Source organism: Cotesia typhae, unplaced genomic scaffold, assembly GCF_013202065.1.
Source record: "Cotesia typhae breed Kobodo isofemale line unplaced genomic scaffold, CoteBio_Ctyphae contig_22, whole genome shotgun sequence".
In the NCBI taxonomy this organism is placed as follows: Eukaryota; Metazoa; Arthropoda; class Insecta; order Hymenoptera; family Braconidae; genus Cotesia; species Cotesia typhae.
The window spans coordinates 7,445,599-7,471,219 of NW_027423728.1; the positions used below are offsets into that span (position 1 = coordinate 7,445,599).

At 24.6% G+C, this 25,621-nt stretch overlaps 1 protein-coding gene and 1 long non-coding RNA gene across 2 annotated transcripts; one reads left to right on the top strand and one right to left on the bottom strand.

Moving 5' to 3' along the window:
- The first annotated feature begins 1,304 nt into the window (after nt 1-1,304).
- On the top strand, nt 1,305-25,323 carry LOC141524213 (protein couch potato). Its single transcript, XM_074237939.1, has 10 exons — nt 1,305-2,219; nt 2,328-2,851; nt 11,057-11,134; nt 11,485-11,538; nt 13,322-13,384; nt 14,272-14,413; nt 15,537-15,670; nt 17,483-17,691; nt 19,647-19,851; nt 20,542-25,323. The coding sequence occupies exons 2-10, from the start codon at nt 2,783-2,785 to the stop codon at nt 20,572-20,574; spliced, it is 987 nt and encodes a 328-aa protein (XP_074094040.1). The 5' UTR covers nt 1,305-2,219; nt 2,328-2,782; the 3' UTR covers nt 20,575-25,323.
- LOC141524214 (uncharacterized) lies at nt 7,553-11,205 on the bottom strand. The gene is made up of 2 exons (XR_012478676.1): nt 11,065-11,205; nt 7,553-7,711 (listed from the first exon to the last, which is right to left on the bottom strand). It is a non-coding gene; the product is annotated as an uncharacterized LOC141524214 (long non-coding RNA).
- Nucleotides 25,324-25,621: the final 298 nt, after the last annotated feature.

Below are 25,621 nucleotides of genomic sequence, written 5' to 3' on the forward strand. Positions count from 1 at the left end.
TATCAATCAAAAATACCTTCTGGATAGGATGTCCTTATGTGTGTATAATTATAAATTTTCTATTCTATTGGTAGAAGAAAAAAGACAGTCAAGCTAAATAATTATTTAATATCAAGCGACAGATGATGAAGAAGGAGCAGTGACCATATAGAAAATATACAGTGTCAGCAGGTATTCGCATCTGTGAACAGATGCATCAAACAGACATTTTACATTAGTTGCGTAAAGTGTGTTTCAACAAAGAGTCTCCAGCAGGTGAGGGTATTCACAAACCCACAACACTTGTACAATTTTATAAAATCGTATTTTTTATGAATGCTACTTTTCAATTTGTTGCTTTGAATATTTAAAAATTTGATAATTTTTTGTTTAATCTTAAAATTAAATTGCCGAAGCGCTCTTCAAAATTATTTTCTTCATTCAACTTAATTTTTTTCTTGATTCTAATTGTATTTTTTTTCTTTTTTTGTTAGGTTTATCAATACATATATATTCACAAAAAACATATAACCGCATAAAAATAAAATGATTACAATTCAAAGCAGTATATAAATGCATCCAGAAGCTATTCTATCCGCAGTAGCGAAATTGTGTCATTTAAACGATCGAAGAGACAGTAGATAAAAGAGAAGACACGCCATTTTTGTAGACATTGTATTGTATAATATTGTAACAAAAGAAAAACAATATTTTTTTAAATTTCCATTTAAGTATTTCTTCATGAAAATAATTTTTGTGAAGAAAAAACTTTCTAACAAATTCTTTTTATTCTTGAGAAGAAATAACTTGCTAACAATTTATTCTTATTTTTTTGAAGAAATAATTTTTATAAAAAAATAACTTTTTAACAATTTCTATTCAATTAAAAATTAAATTTATAATCTTAATTAACATAAAAGCATGATCGTAGGTTATATATACCTCTAAAGGATTTACCGTCGTCATTGTTGAAGTTTTATCATTATCGCGGGCACGCAGTACCAACTGTACAAAATAAACTCTGTACAGTCCTTTGGACTGTGGAATAGCGAAGTATATGTGTCTCTACATTACAGTTAGTAGCACAATATATTTACTTGATTCCATTATTTTTCTCTCTTACTTCCTTTAACCATATACATATATACATATATAAACCAGCAAGTACAGTGAGTACATAGTGAGTGCGCATAAAAACTGGTGTCTTTGCGCTTTACCCGCTCTGCCACCGCTACCACCACCACCGCCATCACCTCAACTTCTCTTGATTGTCCTGACTATTAATGTACAAGCTCGTCAGTCTATCGGCAACCTGCGTACCTGTTGTGTCGCAGTTATTGTGTAACAATATTTATTATTAATTGTCAGTGTTGATTTTTATCTTTCGTTTTTTTGTTCATTTTGTTTTTAGATATTTAAAAAATAAATGCATTATATTAAATAATTCACACGGCAATTAAATTAATACTCTAAAGTTTTGTTATTTGACAGAAAATAAATAATAACACCTTAATATTTACCTAAATGGTGTCCTTAAACCCAATTGTTATACATTCAGCGTATTATGATTGGTAAAATATTATTACTAACTCAAAAAAAAAATAATAAAATTATTTTTTAGTGATAAAAGTGCATCAATAATGAAGAATTAAAATTTTTAGTTGTCAAAAATAATTTAAAGTGACAGTGCGCGTACTTAAAATCGTTTTTATAAAAACAAATATCGATAATTAGGCTCCTCCTCGTCGTAACTGTCATTATTTGTGTTGTCTTGATTTAAATTTGTTATTTATTGAAAAAAATAAAAAAAAATAATCTTTACAACGACCACGAAAATAATATATCAGGAACAATAACCAAAACAACCATCACAACAACAATAATAACAATGAAATGATAATAAGTAAAATAAATTAGCTGATTTTTATTTAAATAAATAAATGCATATATAAGTTGGCAGAAATCCTTGACAACTCCGTCCTGCTGCCGCTGCCACGGTAAAGCTCAGCTAGATTTTATCTTCGTATGCTCGGTCGTCGCGCGGTCGTTATATCGATTGCTTTAGAAATAGACGCGTGCGAAACACCTGCTCGTGGCTCGCACACCGTTGGCCAAGCCACTACGACGACAGGTGTATACTACCCCGCTGCTACCACCTTCGCTGTTACCATCACAGACAGCTAATATATTAATAATACAATATACAATATTAAATAATATTGTAAAGACTATTTTTTATGGTGGGTGCATATAAAATATTTTAATTAATTAATTAATTAATTAAAACTTTTTTACAACGAGTTTGATAATAAAATAATTATTTTATTTAATAATATTTTTTTTTACAGTGAGTACAATTAAATAATTTATTTTACTGGACTTTTTGGTTAACCAAACGAAGAAAGTTTAAGGATAAGAAGAAATATTGAAGACTCCTATCATACATATACTTAGCAAGTAAAGTTAAGCCAGAGAAAGAGAGAAGATAATATTTTAATTATTTATAAATAAATAATTTAAAAAAGCTGACGACGACGACGAGGAGGAGTGCGATAAAAAATATCGCGTGCGCGTTTTTAGTTTATTATTTTTTTTGGGTGGGGAGATTATTGGTGCGAATACAGTTCTGGAGGCGCCTGTCGTCTTCGTTGCCGGTACAACCATAACGCCGCCCGCCCTAAAACGCCCGAGACGGGAAACGGTGGACTCATCCCCGCCACCCGCTCCTCGTATCACCGTCGCAACCGCTGCTTCAACCTGCGGTGGTAATCCTGCTGGATCATCAAACGACTTATCCTGCATCATGGACGCCCCACTGTCACAGAGCATGGACTCAGTCAACACTGTCGCGTGCTCAAATGGCGAGGATGAGGTGAGTTTATTTTTAAAAATTATTTTGTTTACAAAAATTCAACTTGTTAATTTATTTTTTTATTTTTTTAGTTTTTTAAATTATTTTATGTTATTTATTGAAATTATTTTTTAAATGGATCTTCATTACAAAGGGTCACATAATGATTATACAAAACACTACACTCCTGATAATTTTCACCCCTAATGTGGCGCCAGTCAGTCGTGCTTTTTATCACTTTTTATCCTACTGGCTTCCATCATTGTCACTGCGCCACCACGGCGATGCGTCGCAACGTACAATAATGTGTACATACTTTTTAATACGCTTGCGCATTTTATTGCCGCGAGTTCGTCATCATCGCCACCAAAGTTGTCCTTTTGTTATTATGATGTGCGTTATTATTGCACGATGCATTTGGCTCCATGGATATAGGATCAAATTATAAATGTCGTGAATACATTAGTTAACTGCTCACGCGAAACAACCTCACTGGAATATTTAACAAAGTTATCAATTATTTTTTTTTTTTTTTTTTTTCAATTTTTAAACACAGATTTTTAAACACAGCTTTAACATTTACTATTACTCCAATTTATTCCATTAGTTTATTTAATTTTTAACTATTTTAAAGATAAAAATATTTTACTTTAATCAATAACGTAAATTTATACTTTTTATTATATTATCTATTTTACCATTTCTTTTACAGTTAAAATTTTTATACCTATGTAAGCTTATTACTTATTACTATTACTTATGTGAGCTTTACGATGTATATATACTTGAGCTTTCTTGTATAGCAGACGTGCTTACAGACCGCTACTACCACCATACTTGTTATCGATTTTTCGACCATTTTCTGTATGATGTAAAAAACAAGCTTTAAGGAAAATACGATAGGAATTCTATTGATTTTATTTTCGCCGCTTAAATAATTAATAATAAAGCTTCGGAGCTTCTATAATTAGGATTTAAATTTTAAAAGAAATTTTTTCTGCTGCATTAGGTGTGTTCTAATTTTTTCTAATTTTTTCTGTCAAATCAATTACTATAGAAAAAATGTTTTAAAAAATTTTCACTAATAATTTTTTATGAAAATTAATTTAGCAGATGTTTAATAATTTTTTAACAAAAAAATTGGAGCAAAAAAAAAATTGACATGTAGAAATTTAAAAAAATAAAAAATGCAATTTTTTTTTAAATTATTTTATGGCAGAAATTTATTAAAAAAATTACAAAATAATCAAATGACGTCTAACTTTAATATCATAATTTTTAAAAATTTTTTTTATAATATTTAATTGTAAAATTAAAAAAAAATTTTTAATATCCATAATAGAAAAATATCAACAATCACACTTGTATTGAAGTGACGTTACATAAAACATATTAGCTCATATGCTCCATACGTAACTTTCTTATTACATTAAAGCATACGTGAAGATAAGTTAAAAACACATGTATTATGTATTTACAAGTCAAGTCTTTATTTTTATAAATTTAAAGTTTGACACTTTTAGTAACTCTTTGTACTTTTTATTCCGTATCACTTTCTATATACAACCAGCTTATTTTTTATGGCCGTCTCTTTCTTTCGCGGTGACGCCGTTGACGACGACGAGTCACGGAATATTAACCTTTACTAAACCTTTTCTTTCTCTCTCTCTTATATATGGTTTATATACCCGCGTTCTTGTCGGTCAGCTACACCGACGGTACGAACCTCTCGGATCGATACTACCCTCTATATATATTCACGTGTATGACTGTGTGTTTGTATATATACGTACAATTGTGTTCTTAAATGTCTTCCCTCGTGTTTTGTGGTGAATACAATATATGTAAAGCATAGTATGGATAAATAAACGGACAGAATAAGTTAAATAAATCATCTTCTATTTTGGAGTTTTATATTCTTCATTTCTTCAATCTGTATTGAATATTACCTTTTTTTTTTATATTAAAGCGTCATATATGCTTCAATAGTCTTCTTTCTTAAAATCAGCTTAGCGACAAAATGACAAATTAAGCTTTTTAGTTTAAATATTTATTGAATTCTAGATTAGTAACATTGATTTTTTACTAATTATTTTTTTCCCGTCATTTCTTCTTCAGGTAAATAGTTACTGTGCCATAAAATCACAATTTTATTTAATTTTTCTGCGAAGAGACACTCCAATTTTCTTCTTTCTCAGTAAATTCAATTTATTTAATAAAAACTGTTTATTATAAACCAAAAAATAGCTTATTTGTCATTTTAGTTTAGTTTGCTGAATTAATGATTGATCTTATTGATATAGAGTGATAGTTTTTTCCCTAACACAAGCCCATTTGTCAACAAAGTAAATTAATATCTCAGATAATCTTTTGCTCACACGAGTGAGTCGGAATCAATGTTCGGTGTTGACATGATGTCAAATAAGAGTGAATAATAGCGTATCACTCAATAACGACTTGTTTATTAGAACAATCACTTCAATACTTCACCGCTGTTTCTAATTCTAACAAACAAGTAGTCGAATCAAGTAGTCTAAATTTGTAAAAACTGACATTAAAGTTACTTTCAAGTCCGGAGTTTTTTAATGTTACATTTTTTGTTCTTTTATTTATCAATTCTGAAAATATTGGTCCAAGTGATCAATACGTGATTCAACGCTTTTCATTACTAATTTCGCGGTTACCTCAGCATTTTCAGGGTATAAATAAATCGCATCAATTAAAGCTGCAGCGTGCTACTTTTCGGTGAATTCGACAATCTATCGACGTTATTTAATTATCAATTGACCTTTCTATTACTATATTAAAACTGGAAAAAAATTGAAATGTATTTTTAGTTTTAATCTACTAATTACATTTTTTTACAATTGTTTTTTAGTTTTTACTTTGCTTAATTTCTTCAAACAATCGATCAATAAAAAACTAAACTGTACGCACGTGCGCATGCGCATCGATCATTTAATCGATTGAAAGCTATCTTCAAGTTGTTCCACAACCAATCCCATGTCTTGATTTTTAAATCTATCAATAGGATTTATTTCTTCTTTGTCTTGATTTTTAGATAACTTCAAATAACTTTAAGAAGAATACATTTGGCTTGAAGTTACGTAAAAGTAAATATATTTTCTGAAATTTCATTTTTTTAATAACTTTTTAAAAAAATTCCTTAATAATTTTTTTTGAAACTTTATTTTATTTTTAAATTTATTAAAGCAATTTTAAAAATACATACTGAAGTTAATTGTAATTTTTTAATAATGAAATTCTTATTAAAAAAATATTGATAAAAAAATTTCAAAATGTAAAAATTAAAAAAAAAAAAAAAAAAAAAAATTTTTTTGAAGCATTTTTTTTTTTTTTTTTAATTGTAATTAATTTTTACACAGAAAAAAAAATTCTTGCTCCAAAAAAATTTTAAGGGAATACAAAAGATATTTTGAAGCAAGAATAGATTTTCTTTGACTTAATTCAAGAAATTTCCAATTTTTATATTTTTTTTTGAGCTAAAAAAATTATTATAATAAAAATTTTTAAAATTGACAATTTTCAGCTAAATTCAATATCATTTATATTAGAGCTTACTTTTAAATAAATACCAAGTACTTTTCAGTAAGGACTAAGTAAAGATATCAGATAACAAAGTAAACATTGTAAATTATAAAAACAACTCTTGTATTGTTGAAGTAATAAGCGGTTTTAGAAATCGTACTTAATAAAAAAATATAGCGCGTGTGAATGAAGAATGTAATATACATTCTAACTACTGTTTGTTTAGTTAAATATGTTAATGATTAAAATTGAAGCGAAAAATGATTAGTTTTAATTTTAAATATCTTGAGTAAAATGAATATAATTACTGAATGTATTACGGTATTATTATAGATTATTCTAAAAAGACGGAGTAAGTATATATTAAAAGGAATCCTTGATATTTAATAGCTAAACGAACTACACCACTAGTTTACGTTATATAACTCATATTGTAAACAATGGAATAAAAAAACGTCGAGGTGGAGTCAGCTTCGTCGTGCTGCACCCGTACCACCACCGCGGCATTATATGGTTAGAACGGATGTTGTATAACGGTTAGTCAACCAAGAGGAACGATGCTCACAGCCTCGAGACTTCATGTACATGTATATGTACACTCTTGTGTGCAACAGGCCATAATTCCTTTTTTTTTTCATCATCATCATCATCATCATCACACAAAACGCTGAATAAAAGTAAACTGATGTGTGTCCTTGAATATTCAATGTCAAAAAATATCGACGAGGATTCAAATTATTTATCAACCAAAGCCTTTTCTTTGGTGCTCTAGTTTAAATAACGTCGCCATGATTAATTGACTAATGCAACTCGCGGGTCACTTTAAATCAATACGTATTCTTCCCTACTTCATTGTTTTAATGCACTGATAAAAAAGTTTGACGAAAAAAAAATTTTAATCCATTTTTTTGAGTCAAGAGAAGAAATTTTTGAAAATTTTTCTTCTCTTGATTCAAGAATTATTATTTTTATAAAACTGAAATTAGCATTATAACACTGAATAATTTTTTGATTTTTCTTCAAAAATAAACTAAGTTGTGAAATTATTTTTAAAAAATTGCATTTATAATTTTTTAAAGCTTTTTAAGGCGGTCCTCTGGTCTGACGCCCTGATTTTTTAGCATTTTTTTTTTTTTTGGGATTTTTTTGTAAAGACCAATAATGAGATAGAACTTTGAACTTTTTACCATTTATTTATACATATTTCAAGAGTATACAGTTAAATTTTTAGCTAAAAATATTCAGTAGAAGTAAAGTTACAGTGGTTTGAAGAAACCTGTCTCGAAAAAAATTGTCGCTCACTTCCTCCATGATATCAGCTGATTGGCTTATCTGAAACAAAAAAACCTGGCGGGGTTTTAATCTGTATATTTAAATACACCGAGTGGAATACGATATAAAAAAAAATTTTGAAAATTGGATTTTTGACAGACTTTGAAACAAAAAAGTCCGAATTTCATTTTTTTCTGTCAAATTTTTGATACCAAAAAAATATAAATTTAAAAATTTTTAAATTATTAGATGTCTCAATTTTAGATAAATTTATTTTCTTAAAAATATTCTTGATTTAAGATTTTTTCTCTTGATTCAAATTATTCTTCACTGAAATTTTTATAACTTAAACTATTTATAGAAAAATAGAACCAACGGTAAAAATAATTTAGCAAATTATCGTGCTAAAAACCGTTTTTATGAATGGATTCCATCAGTTCTGTACCACCATTCTTGACCTACCGTATGGCATACTATATTTGATGACGTTACTGTTCTGCTGCGACTACCATCATTATCACCGTACTCCCTTTACACCTCTTTCTTCATTTTCTACTCCACAACTCCCAATTTCTCACTCATTTTCATTGAATAGGAGTTTTAATTTCGATAAAAAAAAATATGGATGTTTATTTTCTTCTAATGTATACTTAATGCGATCATAATCTTCTGTGAAAACTTTAGGGTCTTTTTCCCGTCCCGCATTTTATTTATTTGTTATTATATGCTCATTCACCGTACCAGTAGATCCCACATCTGACCCCTGAAATTCACGCAGTAAATTTTCCCCGTAGAAAATCCATTATTGTCATCAAGGGGAGAAAGACTCGTTTTAAGGAAATTTTTAAAAGTTTCAGATAATTAATAGAACTAATTTAATGTAAATAACAAATTCATTTTTCATTTTATTAATAACAGTCCGTACTTTTGATGAAACTGGATATTTTACTTTATATTACACGTCTTACGTTTCATATCTTTTTTTTTATCAAATCAATACATAACATTTTATTATTGGAGCTTGTATCCGCCAGATTTTTATAAATATAACTTGTACTTTTTATTAATCAATTTTATTATTTAATTAATGTCACAGTCGATGAAAAAAAATAGAATTTCCAAAGTTTTCTTTAAATTAAATAAACTTCAGAATTTTTCAGTTTTAAATAAAATTTTTTAATTAAGTATTTAATTTTTAAAATTCCATTAATTAAATCTGAAAAAACTTAATCAAATTAGAAATTATTAACAGACAAATATTTTCTAAGATATTTATCATTTAAATAGACAGTTTTTATCAATCAAAATTAATTAATTAATTAATTACAAGTTGACATGACCAACTTATGTCCGATACTCATAAAATTCCTCATTTTTATCATTATTTTTCATAGTTTAATCTCATTAAAAGTCACGGGTATTTTAAAATAATAAAAATAATTAATAATATTAAATTTAATTTAATCAATTCTCAAAAATATCCTCAAAAAAGTCATGAAAAAAATTAACAATAGTATAAATTGCGACTTTGTTATGCAATTTTATTATTAATGAAACTTTTTAACTTTACGAAATCTGTTATAATATATCTTTTAGAAGATTTTATCTATTTGTCTACATTTCCTTATTATTTCAACTGTTAAGTAATAGTTTTTATTTTTTTAAACCAGAAATTAAAAAAAATAATAAATATTTCTAACATAATTAATTTATAAATATTCTTTATGTAATTTTATATCCGTATAAAGAAGAAATATTAATTTTATAATAAAAAAAATTGAGTGGTCTTTTTCAATTGAATCTTTAAAATTATTATTATTATTATTATTATTATTATTATTATTATTATCAACGATTTTTAATTTTTTTTAATCATACACCTTAATAATAAGTAATAAGTAATAATAATAATAATAATAATAATAATAATTGTATAAAATTTTTCCTAAATTAAAAATCATGATAATAATCATAAATAAAATAAATATTTAATAATAAAAATAAAAAAAATTTATTATTATTATTATCATTAAATTATCTTAACAATAGTATCCAAAATATCTCGATTCCGTGAACTAACAAGGCTATAATAATAAAAATATTTGCTTAAATGAGAGGCAAAAAAAAATGTTTCGATCATAAAGCACTCTCTGATGGTTTACATAATTCTTCGTGCAAAAAGAAAAAAAAATATATATTCATGGCCGGTAATAATTTACGTTCAATTAATAAGTAATGTACGTGCGCGTATTTGGTCAACGTTGCGGAGTAGCATAGGTACACTTGACGGAGTGCTGGAGTGGTTATAAGCCTTGCTTGGAATCATTTCTTTTCGCATAAATAAGCGATGATCTGTACACCAGGCTATGCTATAGACACACTATAGTACTCGCTGTTATTATATACACACATATCTAAGTGTATCTATGTACCTCATCATACAGAGTCGTTGGCATTACATGGTTGGCGGGCGACTAGCCATCGCCCCACTATCATCAAGTGTATACATGTCCATATTACACTGCATACATATAACACTTACTCGTATAAAACCAGAAACCTCAAGCCTATCCAGACTTGGTGTCGCCATCAATAACAGAAGTCTATAGATCTATGTTATTGTGTAAAGATAAAAAAAATAATTTATTTATGCATAATCATAACAATAATAGTCATAACAGCAACAGCCAGGTCACATTTAAGTCAATCGATCAAGCTTGTACAGTTTTACTCTTTAAAACTAAGGCTTTACCTGTGCATTATATGTTTGTAAGTCGTAATATTTTATCAAGCAAAGAAGAAATGTTAATTTACATTTTCTCACTTTAAGTGATGGAATAGATCACGGGTAATTTACCAGTAAATACACCAAAGACTTTTATTGTCTTTATTAAACTCCAAAAATAAATTAGTATCGTAATTAGAGATTAATTTTATGTTAAATGGATGATAATTTTAAATTTTTTCGGTGGAATTAAATGCGAGTAAGCTATTGCAACTAAAAATTCAAGAAGCATAATTCCGGTTAACTCATGTATGAGAATATTATAATGTAAATAGCAGGAGTTTGGGCTGGGTGAACAAGGAACTTTAAGTCCCATTATTCATACACACACAAAACGCATCACTATATATATTTTTATATACCAGTAAAAATACGAGAGAAAACAATACGAGGCACTAAAAAATTTTTTGTCGAAAAGGAAATGACTCTTTATCGAAATAATTTTAAATTGTTGTGTATTGTTGCTCTTATCTCTGGATCTTTTCAGTGATTTCAAGGGTCTAATTTTTTAAATGAACTTTTGAATAAATTTTTTTAATTTATATTCAAAGTCTAAAATTTTTTTGATTAGTCTTAAATAATTAATTGAGTTTATAATAACGGAATTTAATTTATTTCAGGTTCGTACCTTGTTTGTGAGCGGTTTACCGATGGACGCCAAACCAAGAGAACTTTACCTTCTCTTTAGAGCATATGAGGTGAGTTTAATATTTTTTTTCATTATCAATTTTTATTACTATTATTTAAGATTTTTTTTTTTTAATTGTATCACCTTACTCTTAAGATTTTTTCTGACTAAAATGCATGAAAATTTTTACGCTCAATTTTTTCAGAATATAGATAAATTTGTATACATGTTATCTGCTGTGACTGTTAAATCACCTGATTAAATAAAACTGTTTTTATTTTTTTTTTTTTTTTATCAACTGTAACAATAAAAATTTTAAACATATAAGTTGATTTAACTAGAGCATAGTCGATGCATTTAGCAATAAATTATAATTAATAAAAAATAAATAATTAACCACCTTAAAATTATTTATTTCAGGGTTACGAAAACTCTCTGCTTAAAGTTACAAGCAAAAATGGTAAAACAGCATCGGTAAGTTTTTACAATAAAAATATTATAGTTTTTACTTTAATTTATCAATTTAAAACTAAAAAAAGAGCAGATCTAGCCAGAGAAAAAAATAAACTTGATTTATTTAAGAGAACAATTTTTTAATAAAATTTAATTTACTTTTAAAATTTTTCGTTTAAAAAATTTATTTAAATCAAGTTAATTATTTTTTTCAGTGTAAAATAATCTATATAAAATTACGTATGAATTAATTGTTATTACACTAGATAATTGCAACACAATTAATTGCAATAAATTATACATTAGCTTAAGTTACTGGGAAGGATTAATGATAATTTTTTTTAAGATTAATTCACTTATTTTTTATAACAATTGAGTTTGTACTTGAAATAATTACAATCCTACACGAGAAACTAGGCAGCCGAATCCGTTCCTTCCACTGAGCATTCCTGGTAAACAAACTAAAATGCTGTGGAAGGTCTTACATTTATAAATATTATTTCATACAAAGTGTTCTAATAAACTCTCTCCAATATTCGATTTATAATTATTATAATTAAATTATATTGATAAAAATATACACAGCAAGTATATTCTGTTGATAATTTATAAAAGTGGGTTATATGCTCTAAAATATTTTCGTTCAAAGTACAAAAGTATCTAAAAACTATTGTGGAGAATTGAAGAGTTGGCACGATCAGACACCAGTCGATAAAATGTAATATAATATATATGTATAAGCAATTCTTGAATAACTTATACGTCAGTAGTAACTTTTTTTTTTTTTAAAAAGCTCTTTCAACTATTCGTGCTAGATAGTTTTTGTTATTACTAATAACAGCGGCCCATAGAAAGTTAACATGCGACATTTAAGACTAATGAGTCTAACATATATATGAGGATTTTAAGATTGTTGTGGGATTAAATATTTTATATTACTTACATCTTTTAAGTTATGTAGCCTTGATTTTTTGCGATAAATATTTAAATTTATTGCGGTAAAAAATTTAGTTTTAGATTGAAAATTTATACAAATTATAATATAAAAAATTTTTTGATAATTTTAGGATAAAAATCCAGCTTAAATCAATTATTTTAAATTATAATTTTTTAATAATTTTTATGTTTAGACTTTTTAAAATTTTAGAATTTTATAAATATTTTGGACATTTAGACTTATTTAAAAATTAAAAAAAAAAAATAAAAACCAGTTAACAAAAATAATTATTTCTAAAAAATGTGAAACATTTTTTATCGTTAGAATAATTTTTAAAAACTTTAAATAAAGTATAAAATTTATTTAATTATTAAAAATATGTCCAATAAAAAAATAAAACGCTAAAAATAATCAATATAAAATTTCTTACGACTTTTAAAAAAATAATTTAATCTATATTATTAAGAAAATTTTTTGGCCAGTGTATTTATGTGATAAAATAATTTTTTCGGTCTTTTTTAAAATTAACTCCAAAAATTTTAATAAATTATAAATTCTATTGCTTTAATAAAATGGTATTGCTTTAAAACTTGTGCAGTATATCTCGAGTGCATAAAAGTAATCTTTTACAAAGAAAATCTATATAATTTATTCAAGCTAAAGTAAAGTAACGATCGGAAATTTTTCTTTTAACAGCAGTAATATAATAATAGCTCATGTAAAGTTTAATCAATTGTAACTTGTACAAGCACAAAGAGCATAAAATTAATAATTAATAGCAAATAACAGCAATAACCAAAATTAAAGTAAAATAATTGTTTGTACAATAGCTTTTGACTACATAATTCGTAATATTTTGATTTCCAGCCGGTGGGTTTTGTAACATTTCACACTAGGGCAGGTGCGGAAGCAGCTAAACAAGACCTACAGGTAATTATTCGTTTAGTATTCATATTATCCCTAGTAGAAACTATAACAGATGTTAACATAAAAGTGCCGAGTATATAAAAAAAAAATATACCTTTAGATTTAATTAATTCATCGACGGTAGTTAAATTATTCACGTATTTACTGAATAAACATCAAGCAATTTTAAGAATCAAAATTACGATGTAAATATTGTTTCAGTTTTTTTTATTTATTTTTTTTTTTTTTTTTAATTAAAAAATTATTCTTTTAGGTATGTGTTGCAAAGTATTGCGATATTTTTTTTTTTTTTTTTCATGCACAAAACGTATATTAGAAATCTAATCAGGCTAATAAAAAAAAGCCTCGTCGTTAACAAACTCAACGGAATGGTATTTTGTGATTATTTCTTATAAATCTTTGTAACTTGAGTATTTGCCCAAAACTTTTGTTGTTCTCTATTTCTCTTTTATTATAAACCACCAACACGCCACTATGACTTCACGCATCAAAAACTGCCATGTAAAGCCTGTATTTAAAACATTTCAAAATATATTAATAGATATTTTTAGATCCACAAACCTTTATAAGCCTCACAAGATAAAACCTCAATATTTCTTCAATAAAAAAAAATTTTAATAATTATTTTTAACCATTCTCATTTTCTCGAATGGCGCTATAATTTAAATTACAATCAATTTATCATCCAAGGGGAGTTTTTTTTTCATAATTTTTCAGTAAAAAAAATTTTTTTATTTAATTTTTGATAAAAAAAAAAGCTTAATTAGATTCAATACCATTAAAGATAAAATTGAATGTAACTAAAACCATCAATATATTCTTTAGTTTCGTGTTTCACAATTTCCACTCCCTGTCCTCCCTAATTTACTAATTTAGGGATCTATTTCCAGCAGGGGGTTAAATTTGATCCTGATATGCCACAAACCATACGTTTGGAATTTGCAAAAAGTAACACAAAGGTTAGCAAACCCAAGCAACCAGCCGCTGCAGCAGCCACCTCGCACCCCGCTCTGATGCACCCTCTAACCGGACGTAAGTATGCACCGCCACTCTGTACACTTGCTAATTTATTCTTTTCTGTTTACCTCATTAATTTATGTACTCCTCTATATCCTTTTCTTTTAGTTTCTTATGTTGGTATTTTACTTATTAATTTTTCATTATTTTCTTACCTTAAATTTACCTTAAATTCAATCCCCCGACCCCTTGTACTAATAATAATTTTATTATTAGCTCGTGCGCTGATAAAAAAATTAATTTGATTCAAGAAAAAAATTTTTTTCATCAAAAAATATCATTTAAAAAAAAATTTTTAAGTTAAATTTTAATTTAAAAATTTTTTTTGCTTCATTTAAAATTATCAAAATTATATTTTTGATTAAAATATTTTTTTCTTTAATCAAATTAATTTTTTTGTTAGTGTAAAATTAATAGGTGACAGAAAAGAGGAATTTTTATGAATAGATCTAACTCAAAAAAATTCAATTATAATATTTATTGTATTTATTCAAAAGTTAGTCTAAATTTTAATTAATTTTTTATTTATTTTAATATCGCTAAGATTTAATTTTTTAGAATAATTTATTATTTCTTCTTTCTATTGAAGATAAATATAAAAAAAAATAATTTAAAAAATATTTTTAACTAAATAAAATATATAAATTTATTATTACAAAAATAATTATTTATTTCTAGCCTTGTTCGTGGTAAAGATCAATAATAATTTAAAAATTAAAGCGCATATAACTTCAGCAAAGTTTAACACATATTTATACACTGCAATAGACAGTATATAGTTACGTCACCCTGAAAAGCCCACATTAATTACTCTGACACAGTTTTATTTCGATTTGGTATGGTTTCTTGCATTAATACTGTGTTAATAAAAAATTATACTTTTACATAAAGCTAAAGTTTATTTTTGGAAAGGATAAAAAAATAAAATTGATAAAATTGCTAACATTTAAAATAAAATTGTGATAAGTGACCAAAAAAAAAAAAAAATCCGTAAATATTATGGGTTAAAAATACCGAAAGAAAATTTTAATTTGGAATAAATATGTGGTGCTATAAATATATTTGCGCGTAAATTATAATTGATAGTATTAATTTGGATATTTAAATTTTAGATTTAACATTGAAACAAATTTTTCAGACATAGGAAATCCATTTTTCCCAAGCGGACCAGAACTATGGCATCATCCATTAGCGTACTCAGCTGCGGGTGAACTTCAAGGAACACTTCAACATGCAACACTTGTTCATCCAGCATTACATCCGCAGGTTCCCGTACGTTCCTATCTTTGACTATCTGCAGACAAAGCTATGGAGCCACCAACAAGCGCCCCAATGCACGTTAGTGATATATGATATCATTTTATTACAATTTTTATGGACAATAATTTTCATTTTGAATTTTAAAAATCATTTTATTTAATTTTTTTGATAAATTTAATTTTTAATTATTTTTTTATTCATTTATTTTATTTATTTATTGCATTAAACAATTACATTTGTTTTTAGCAAGGGGAAGAAATATATACAGTAAATAAATAAATAAATAAATAAAAAAATAATAATTAAAAATTAAATTTTTTTAAATATTTTATTCTGATTATTATAAAAAAAAATAATTAATTTTATTGCATTGGTTTGCTGAAAAAATATTATAAAAAAAAATGATTAATCTTCAGCAGTCTTCTGGATTTTTTTAGAGTTTAAATATCATATTTTTATCAAAGCATTTATTTAATATTATTTTTAATAATTTATTTACTTTTTACTATTTGTAGACCGCTAAAGATTAATTAAAAATTATAAGATGTATTTATAATAATTTTATCATAGATATTTTGAAGATATTTATGTTAAATTGTCAATCAAGCAATTTTTAATCGACTCTTTAGTATTTTGACTTTTTAAAACTCTCTAAAAAATATCTCCATCGATATTGAAACTTAAAACTGTACATAGAGTTGTTTGTTAACAAACAATATTAGAAATTTGATCATAAATTAGAGTTTTGTTAATTTTTTTTACATAAAATTTTATTAAAATCAATTTAAAAAAATTTTATTACTTTCCTAGTTCAGAAAAATAACTCAGTGCTTCTATTAATCTCTAAAAACAGTCACAAAATTAAAAAAAAGGATTAAATATGATTATAAAAAATAAAAAGTTTCATAAACCAGATTTTATTTCATTTTTACAGCGATGAGCTAGCTGTATTCATTCGAAAGCTATTTAAGAACAAAGTCAAGGAAGTAGTGTTTTTTTTTTTTTTTTTTTTTTTATCATTTTGAAATTTGCAATGGCCACCATTCATAAACTAATTAACCTATTTACTTCATCTTTTAATTTATTCAGGATAATCGCTTCAAGTTTTATTAAGATTCATTTTTCATCATTTAAAGAATATAAGCGTTATCCATGCAAAAATTTTTTTACAGATGATTTTTTATAATTTTAAAATAGTTAAGTAGAAAATAATTGAAAATTTTGTAATTTCAAGAGTTTAAAAAAGTCACACAAAAATTTTGACCAATTTTTAATTATTTTTTTCTAAAAATGTATTGACTTATAATTGGCACCAAACTTTAATATAATATTCCCTCTAAATATCTTAGTAGTTATTTTTAATTTTTAATCATTTAAAAATACTGAAAAATTGTTTAGAAAAAAAAAAAAACTTGCGAAATTGAACTTTTTTTGGAAAAAAAGTCGCTGTAATTTTGATTTTTACGACATTGAAAAAAAACCAACGCGATTTTATTCGGAGAAGATTATATTTTGAGGAAAAAAATTAAAATTTGATGAAATTTGATAAAAATATACTTATTTTTAAGTTTAAAAAGTTACGAATTTCGGTCAGTCGTTTAAAATAATAATTATAATAAAATTCTTTTATTATAATTATTGCAATAAAAAAATAGAAATTTCTTCAAGAATATCAATCAAATCAGTCGTAAATGAAACTAAATCTTCTAAATTTTTTTTTATAATTTATTTGTTACAAAAAACTGCCAAATATCTGTGAAAATAATTTTCATAAAAAATTAAAATAATTTTATAAAAATATGCGTTTATATTTTATATTTTTAGGCTCCAATGTCTTTACCACATCCAACGACATTGACGTCAATACACGCATCTTTACCACACTTTTTACCATCACCAGCTCTAGCTTCTCCAGTTGGATCATCATCATCTCAACCGAGTATAGCTGTTAGTAACGCTCCATGCTCAACTCTCTTTGTTGCAAATCTTGGACAATTCGTTTCTGAGCATGAACTAACCGAGATCTTTAATAGGTAAGTACAAAAAACTAAAATATTACAAAAAATACAAAGAAGAAAAAAATTAATTAGTTTTATTTTAAATTTACACAAGTCCAAAAATTTAACATTATCTGTTGATTGATTGATGTCATCGCAAATTGTTCCTGATGATAATTTAACCGAAAATTAAATAGCGGTCTGCTTTTGTTTTTAGTAAAACAACGCACACATAATTTTATTGAAATTATTCATGATTTAATGGATGATTGAAACTCTCGGGTAAACTGTTGATATCGATTGCATTTAAAAGGGTACTGGTGAATTAGTATTCATGTCGTTCAATCGAGAGCATGGACAATCGACTCTTGTAAACATTGTTTCCAACTTTGAATGTTATTCAATAGTTTTTTTTTATCCTTTTTCATGGAAATATAATAGTAATAGTCATAATAATAGCGATTTCCGATTTATTTTATTTTATTTTATTTTTAAATACATAATTATAGATATTGATTTCAAGTTGTCTGCTGAATTGATTCAACAAAATAATTCAGATTTATTTACCAATAAAATATATATTCATGATTAAAATATTATTTCAATTAATTGGAAACGTTTGTTCAAGTTATTTTAAAACCAGACAAAAAAAGTCGGAGTAAAAAATGATGAAATTTTATTATACAGTTTATTATTACCGTGTTATGCGTAAATATATTTACTTGCCTGATATTGCATTTTTCTCTCACGATTATTATTAAAATTTTAATTACCAAGTTTATTATAGCATTAGCATGATCATTGTTTTTAATTATAAGCTTGAAAAGAAGGAAAAAAATTTTTTTTTAAATATCTGTAGAATTTTTTTAATTATTAAATTTATTATTATTATTATTAAACCAAATAATTTATTAAATATTATCTATATTATTAATAAAAGAATAAAAAAAATTTTGTCTCCAGGATAAAATCGGTTTTTTTAGTGAAATTTAGTGGATGAAAAATTTAAAAATGACTTTGTATCTTGTGAACTATTGACATTTTTAAAGATATAAGCTCACCCCAAGATTACACTCATCAAGACCTTTCATTTGAGTACCCACATCAATTTTTCATATATATATATATATATATATATATATATATATATATATATATATATATATATATATATATATATATATATATATATATATGTATATATGAAAAATATATAAAAATGCATGTGGGTACTCAAATGAAAGCTCTTGATGAGTATAATATTAGGATGAGCTTATATCTTCAAAAATGTCAATAGTTAAAAAATTACAGAGCAATTTAACAAAATTTATTATTTAATAAAGCAAAATTTTATTTATAGTTCTAGTTGCTAGTAATAATAATTTTAGCATTAAAACTTACAAAAAAAAAAATGGGAAGAAATACTATTTACATGTATGCGCATTACTTTCTTCAATTTAATTAGATATCAATAGTAAACATTTTTATTAAATCCAGTTTTTATATTAAAATAAATAACTGTTTAAATTTAATCCAAAAAAATTTTAAATATATAAATATTTAAGGATTACTAATGAAGCTTCTGTTATAAATAAGTTACTAAGTATCGAAACCGATCAAAAAACAACATATCAATAAACAACTACATACATGCAAACACTCACGTAATTATGTATATAAATCATGATCAAAAATATCAGTATCTTCACACACAGTTGCTTTGTCATCCACATCAATCATTTTTTCTTAAATAATTATTTTTTGGCAAACTGCAAAAAAAATTGTACATAAGTTATTTTTGTTCCTAAATAGCATAGTTTTTTGATATAATTGTCCATATTAATCATTATCAATAGGATTAAGTAAAAAATTATCACACTTGGATAACAAATATTACCACATAAATTTATTTTGTATCAAGAATAACTAATTTAATTTACTTTAATCAATTAATAGCACGTATCTGTACTGCTTTTCTTATTTGTGCACAGTTTTTCTGGTTTCTGTCGGCTTCGTATGCACACAAAGGGCGGCTCTCCTGTGGCCTTTGTCGAATTTCAAGACGTTCGCTATGCAGCTCAAGCGATGGGCGCCCTCCAAGGATCCTTACTCCTCTCCTCTGACCGGGGACCGATACGAATTGAATATGCTAAGTCAAAAATGGCCGAGGTGGGCTTTACAAACCTCTGGATCGAAGTAGGTTTCCTTTTTGTATATCATTTTCGTATCGCAAATCGCTTATTCACTATTTCGTTATTATTCTACAGTTTTTATTTAAAATAAGTCACCAATTGCATGATCACAGTACAATTAAATATTAAATAAATAATTTATTCATTTTATCTGACTCAACAATTACACAAAAATAAAAACAATTTTATTTCTTCCCTATAGTCTTCTAATTTTTTTTTTATAAAAAATTATTTAAGCTTTTTAATATAAATTTATTTAAATAATCGTATGCACGTAGTTTTATTTTTTGTTAATTTTATTTTGATATAAATTTATATTCTTCTCATGCTTTTACATGTTCATTGATATCAACAATACTAATAATCATTACATATTCTTCCCATTAGAAATTAATTTACAAATGATGAAAAAATAATTTTTTTTTTTTCACATCTGATATTTTATTTTCTACAAAGAATATCATTATATATTAATAAACCACACTATAACTCGGATCGATACTTAGTTTTATAACCGCGATTTTATTATCGATTCGTGTTCTCTTTTTTTTTTTTTCCAACTATTTTATTCTACATTTTAAAAAGTGTTTCTTCGTTAAAAAAAATATATATGTAAAATAATTTTTTAACAGACTTGAAAAATTAAATCCTGCAATTATTAAATATTAAAAAAAAAATATTTCTAATTTTTCAGGGATCCAAGGGAGAAAAAAATGGGCAACCTTAAAATTGACATTAATGGAATGTGAAGAATAAAGAGATTTTTTGGAGCTGAGAGTAAAGGCCACTGAAGAAACGTCTGTTGCTTTTTTATAAAATCTGGATGCAAGCAGTTGGAGGTAAAGGTAAAATCTAAATTGGTGTTTCGTAAATCAAAGCCGATGCTGAATTCTTGTTACTACATCGCTTATAGGAAATTAATTACAATACTTTAACTCTTGTTACGAGATGTGTGCTATACGTCTAAAGCTTGGGTGATATTTTTTTTTTTTTTTTTTTTTTTTTTTTTTTTAATTGTGTATTAACTGCTTAACTGAAACGATCAACCGTACCATTAATTTTATGCACATTTTACGAACTTCAATTTATGAAGAAAAAAATTTGTTATTTAATTATTTATTTTTTTCCTAATTATGGGAATTTTATTGATTAAAGCTTTTAGGCGAAATTGTTAAATTGTTAACTTCTAGGTAATTATTATTACTTATAAAATTATCATTATTATTATTATTATTATTATTATTATTATTATTATTATTATTATTATTATTATTATTATTATTATTATTATTATTATTATATTAAATAAAAAAAAAATAAATCACAGCTATGATTATAATAATCGAGCTTGGTTTAAAAAAGAAAATTTTTATTATTTCTTCACAAAAAAAATTGAATTTTTGACTATTTTAAATTAAATTTTTTTTATATTTAATAATAATGATAATAATATTAATAATGATAGTCAAATGATTTAAATTAAATACTATAATTGGGCATGAATGAAGTATAAAGTCACAAAAGACTATTTGGAAAAAAAAAAAATAATAATCATGGAAGTAACAAAAAGAAGAAATGAAAAATTTAGCTCTAAGTAAAAATCCTTTTACGAACATCAAGTTTAATACCAAAGGTGCCCTAAAAAACGTGTAATTATGTTTTTTATTAGCAAATATCGTGTTTGACGCGAGGATAGCTGGATATTATAAAATTGAATTTGACAGTGTGTGTATGATAAGTACATGCGTACGTGAGAATAAGAATGATTAAAGTGAACAAATCACAATAACGAATCAACACTGAAATGGTGTATAAATTATAAATTCTCTTAGTAATGATAATGGTGAAAGTATTGAATCGTTAATTATAAATTATATGAATGAAAACATATCAATAGAACTTAAGAAGAAATATTTATCAAAGATATATGATAAATATTGTAATGATATAAAGAAGAAATGAAATGAGTATGGTAAACAGCGAAACCAAAAAAAAATAATAAAACATTAATACTTGATGGATAAATAAAAATAGTGTATAACTTACAACGTCTGTGTATCTGTAATAAAGTAGCAAAGGTGTGCCCCGTGTGCTAGAACGGCCAACTCGGCACGTAATTTGCCCAAGTGCCTTCCCGTTGGTCGAGTCATGCTAACTGTACTGTAAGTCACGTCCCATGTAATCGTCAAACGCCGTCGCTTGAACCGAATTATTCCGACCTCAATTTTTTTTTTTTTTTTTTTTTTTTAAATATATTACTAACTCTTTTTTTTATTAATTTTATTCCGTTGTAATTTTTTTATTTTTTCTCTGTCTAGTGTAATATTTCTGATGTATTTACTTAAAATTTTGAATAATTGTTACACTTTTATCGAACCTGTCTTTTAAAATTTATTTAAATTAATATAACTGGGCATTTATGTATATTCTAATTGTACTAGACATATCAGTAATTAAAGTATTACAAACGGGAGTGAAAAAAAAAAAAAACCAGAATGAGAGTGAGTTCTATACATTGATTATAATATAAAGAAATTATAGGGGGAAAAAAAAAAAAAAAAAAAAAAAAGTAATTAAATTAAAATAACTACGGTAATTATTTAAAAATTAGAGAATAACTATTATATTGAACAGTAATAGTACTAGGTATTTCATAATGTTCAATATATCGTGATTCATAGACATCCTTGGCGTTGTGCATAACATTTATGATAAAGTGAGAAGATAGTATAAATGATGAAGAATATAGAGTAAAAATAATAACAACAATAACAATAATAATATTATTAATAATAGTAATAATAAAAAAAATCGTAGAAAAGTTTAATAAATTTATTATTTTTCTACATTTGAATCAACCATCATGCTATTTACCAATTAAATTTTTTTTTTCTTCTCAAATTTAAATGCTACCGTCCTCATATGCATGCTTTAAAGCATAAATCTATTGTAATTATTATTATTAGTAGTTATTCTGTTGTTATTGCTGTTGTTGTTACTATTATTAGTTTTTTTAATTAATTATTTTGTTTTTTAAAAATATAAAACGTCAATTGACTTACGTGATTAATAATTTAATATCATTAGAAAGTAATGCCCATTAAGAAAAGGGATTTTTTAAAATTAAGACTATAAATATAAATAATTTGTGTAAAAATAATAATATTTAGCTACATAATTCACATATCGATAGGCGTACATAAGTTTTAAAATATATATTCGATTTCGTGATAATAATAACTAATACATATCAGCAAGTTAATTACAAAGTAATTAAACTATTATTCAGCTAAAAAATTGAAAAAAAAAAAAAAAAAAAAAAAAATTAAAAAAAAATTAAGTAATATCTTTAACAAATGAAATACAGACATATCAATTAATATTATATAAAGTTACTGTCAGATTGAATTTATAATAAAACTTGAAGCGACGTTTATACATTTAATAAATTTCATGCAGTAAGACGCGACATTATTTTAATAATATATATAAAAATAATAATTATTATAATACTATCTGATTTCACTGACGTTCTACTTTCGAGAAAGTGTTTAGTTTATCTGAAAAATTAGTAGTAAGAAAAATGTATAAATTTTTTAAATAATTCAAGCTATTGAATTTTTATTTACCAAAGTGATAGAAATAATTTATTTTAGGTTTAAATTGATTTCAGACAATGATTGTATCAGATGGATAAAGTTTTAAATATTGATTTTTGAAATAGAACAGATTTTCAAGTATTGAAAATATAAGAATTTTGAGGCCTTAAATTATTAATAAACTGGCAAAATTTCACGGTATTAGTTATTAAAAAAAATTGTATATTATATATTTATAAATTTGGACGTTATGTAACTATTTGATTAGTTTAAAATTGATAATTCAAAAAAAAAAAAAATTGAACCATAGGTAATTATTTACAAGTGGGATCAACCCCGTTTTAGGTGAAAAATTAATATTTTCAAATTTTTTTACCGCGACATTTATTATAAAAAATGTTTAAAAAAATTTATATTTTATCTTCTTTTGATGTTTTTGATATATTTTTGCCTTTAAAAGTATAAAAAAAATTTTAACTGTCATTTTTTTGGATAAAATTTGTATTTAAAATTTTTTTTTATGTGTTAGATATATTTTTTTTTTTTTTTTTGTAAAATACATAAAAAAACGAATAATTAAAAAAAAAAAGTTGAATTTTTTTGAAAATTTATTAAAATTGTGACAATCAACTTTTTTTTTTATTTTTCATTTTTTGATGCATTTAAAAAAAAAAATTAAATTAAATTAAATAGAAATTTAATTGACCCGACTTGTAAATATTTACCAAACAATATTTTTAAAATAAAAAAATTGACACATTCTATATTTACAACAATCAGAAATTTCAGAACCGTTGTTACAACGATTTATGCTTACTTCCAATTTCACGCCATGACGATCTCACTGCTACGCTCTAATTTTCAACTTTTCTTTATTATCTACTTTTTCTCTTTGTATTTTTTACCTTAAACTTACATTCAATAAAAAAGAATCGTCATGAAATAAAAAAAAATTAATTTCACAATTATAGGCTTTGCTGATAATTTAAATAATTAAAAAAATTGAATTTTAGAAAAAAAAAAGTGTAAATACAAACTATGAAATTTCTTAATTGTTGAATTTAAACAAAATAAATTTGATAGTGTGAATGAAAGTAATTTAAAATAACAAATCGTGTATTCTACAATAAGCTTCAATGAATTAAGAGTCAACAAAAATGATTACATTGAATTTAAATAACTATAGGTTGGATTCAAAAGTGCTTTATACGTGAAACTAACTCATATCATTAGATAGTAATTGCTATTTATATACTTTAATTATTCATTAAATAATTACTAACTAAATAAATTAATTGCTGATGAAATTATACATGCATGTGTTTTTAGTTTTGTATTTAGTTCTTCAAGTATTATAAATTATATAAATATAAATATATAAATATATATATTAAATATTAAAGTAAGCAAAGAAAAAGTTGATAAATAAACAAATTAAATGGTGATTATTAGAACTAATGTTTAATACATTTACTATATTTATTATATTATGAAAGAAAGTATGTTAAAAAAATATTGAAACCACAAAACCGTCATAATGCATACAAAATAATCGACGGAACAAAAACAAATGAGGTTTATACTATAAAAACATCAGTGAGAACACGGATATTAATAATATATAGTAATTTTATTTAATATTCATATTTAGATAAACCGCAATTATTTATACAATCATTTTTATTTTATCTAATCATATAAAAACATGGCTTGCATCTTTTTTAAGCTATAAAATTGTAAACTAATTTTTTTTTTATACTTTTTCATCAAAGTAATAAATCTCTTATCGCATCTAATCATTTTTATAAAAATCGCTAGAAGAAATAATTAACTAAATTGATCTATTTAATAATTTAATAAAATATTTTTAGTGTTTAAATTGCAAATCAGCTAAAAATTTTTAATGATTTTTAGAAAGAGAAGAAATCTTAAAGCTTAAAATGTTGCGTGTCATGTTGAAATTTTTTTTTAAGTATAAGTATAATATAAAGTACTTTAAAAAAAAATTGTAAATAATATTTAATTTACTAATTTGTTTTAGCAAAAATTAATAAAATTAATTATCATTTACATTAGTTACTAGATGGGTAATTTTGTTTGATAATTAAAAATATTTTTCAATCTTCAATTGATCATTTAATTCTGTTTGAAATTTATTTATTCATCGCTAAAGAT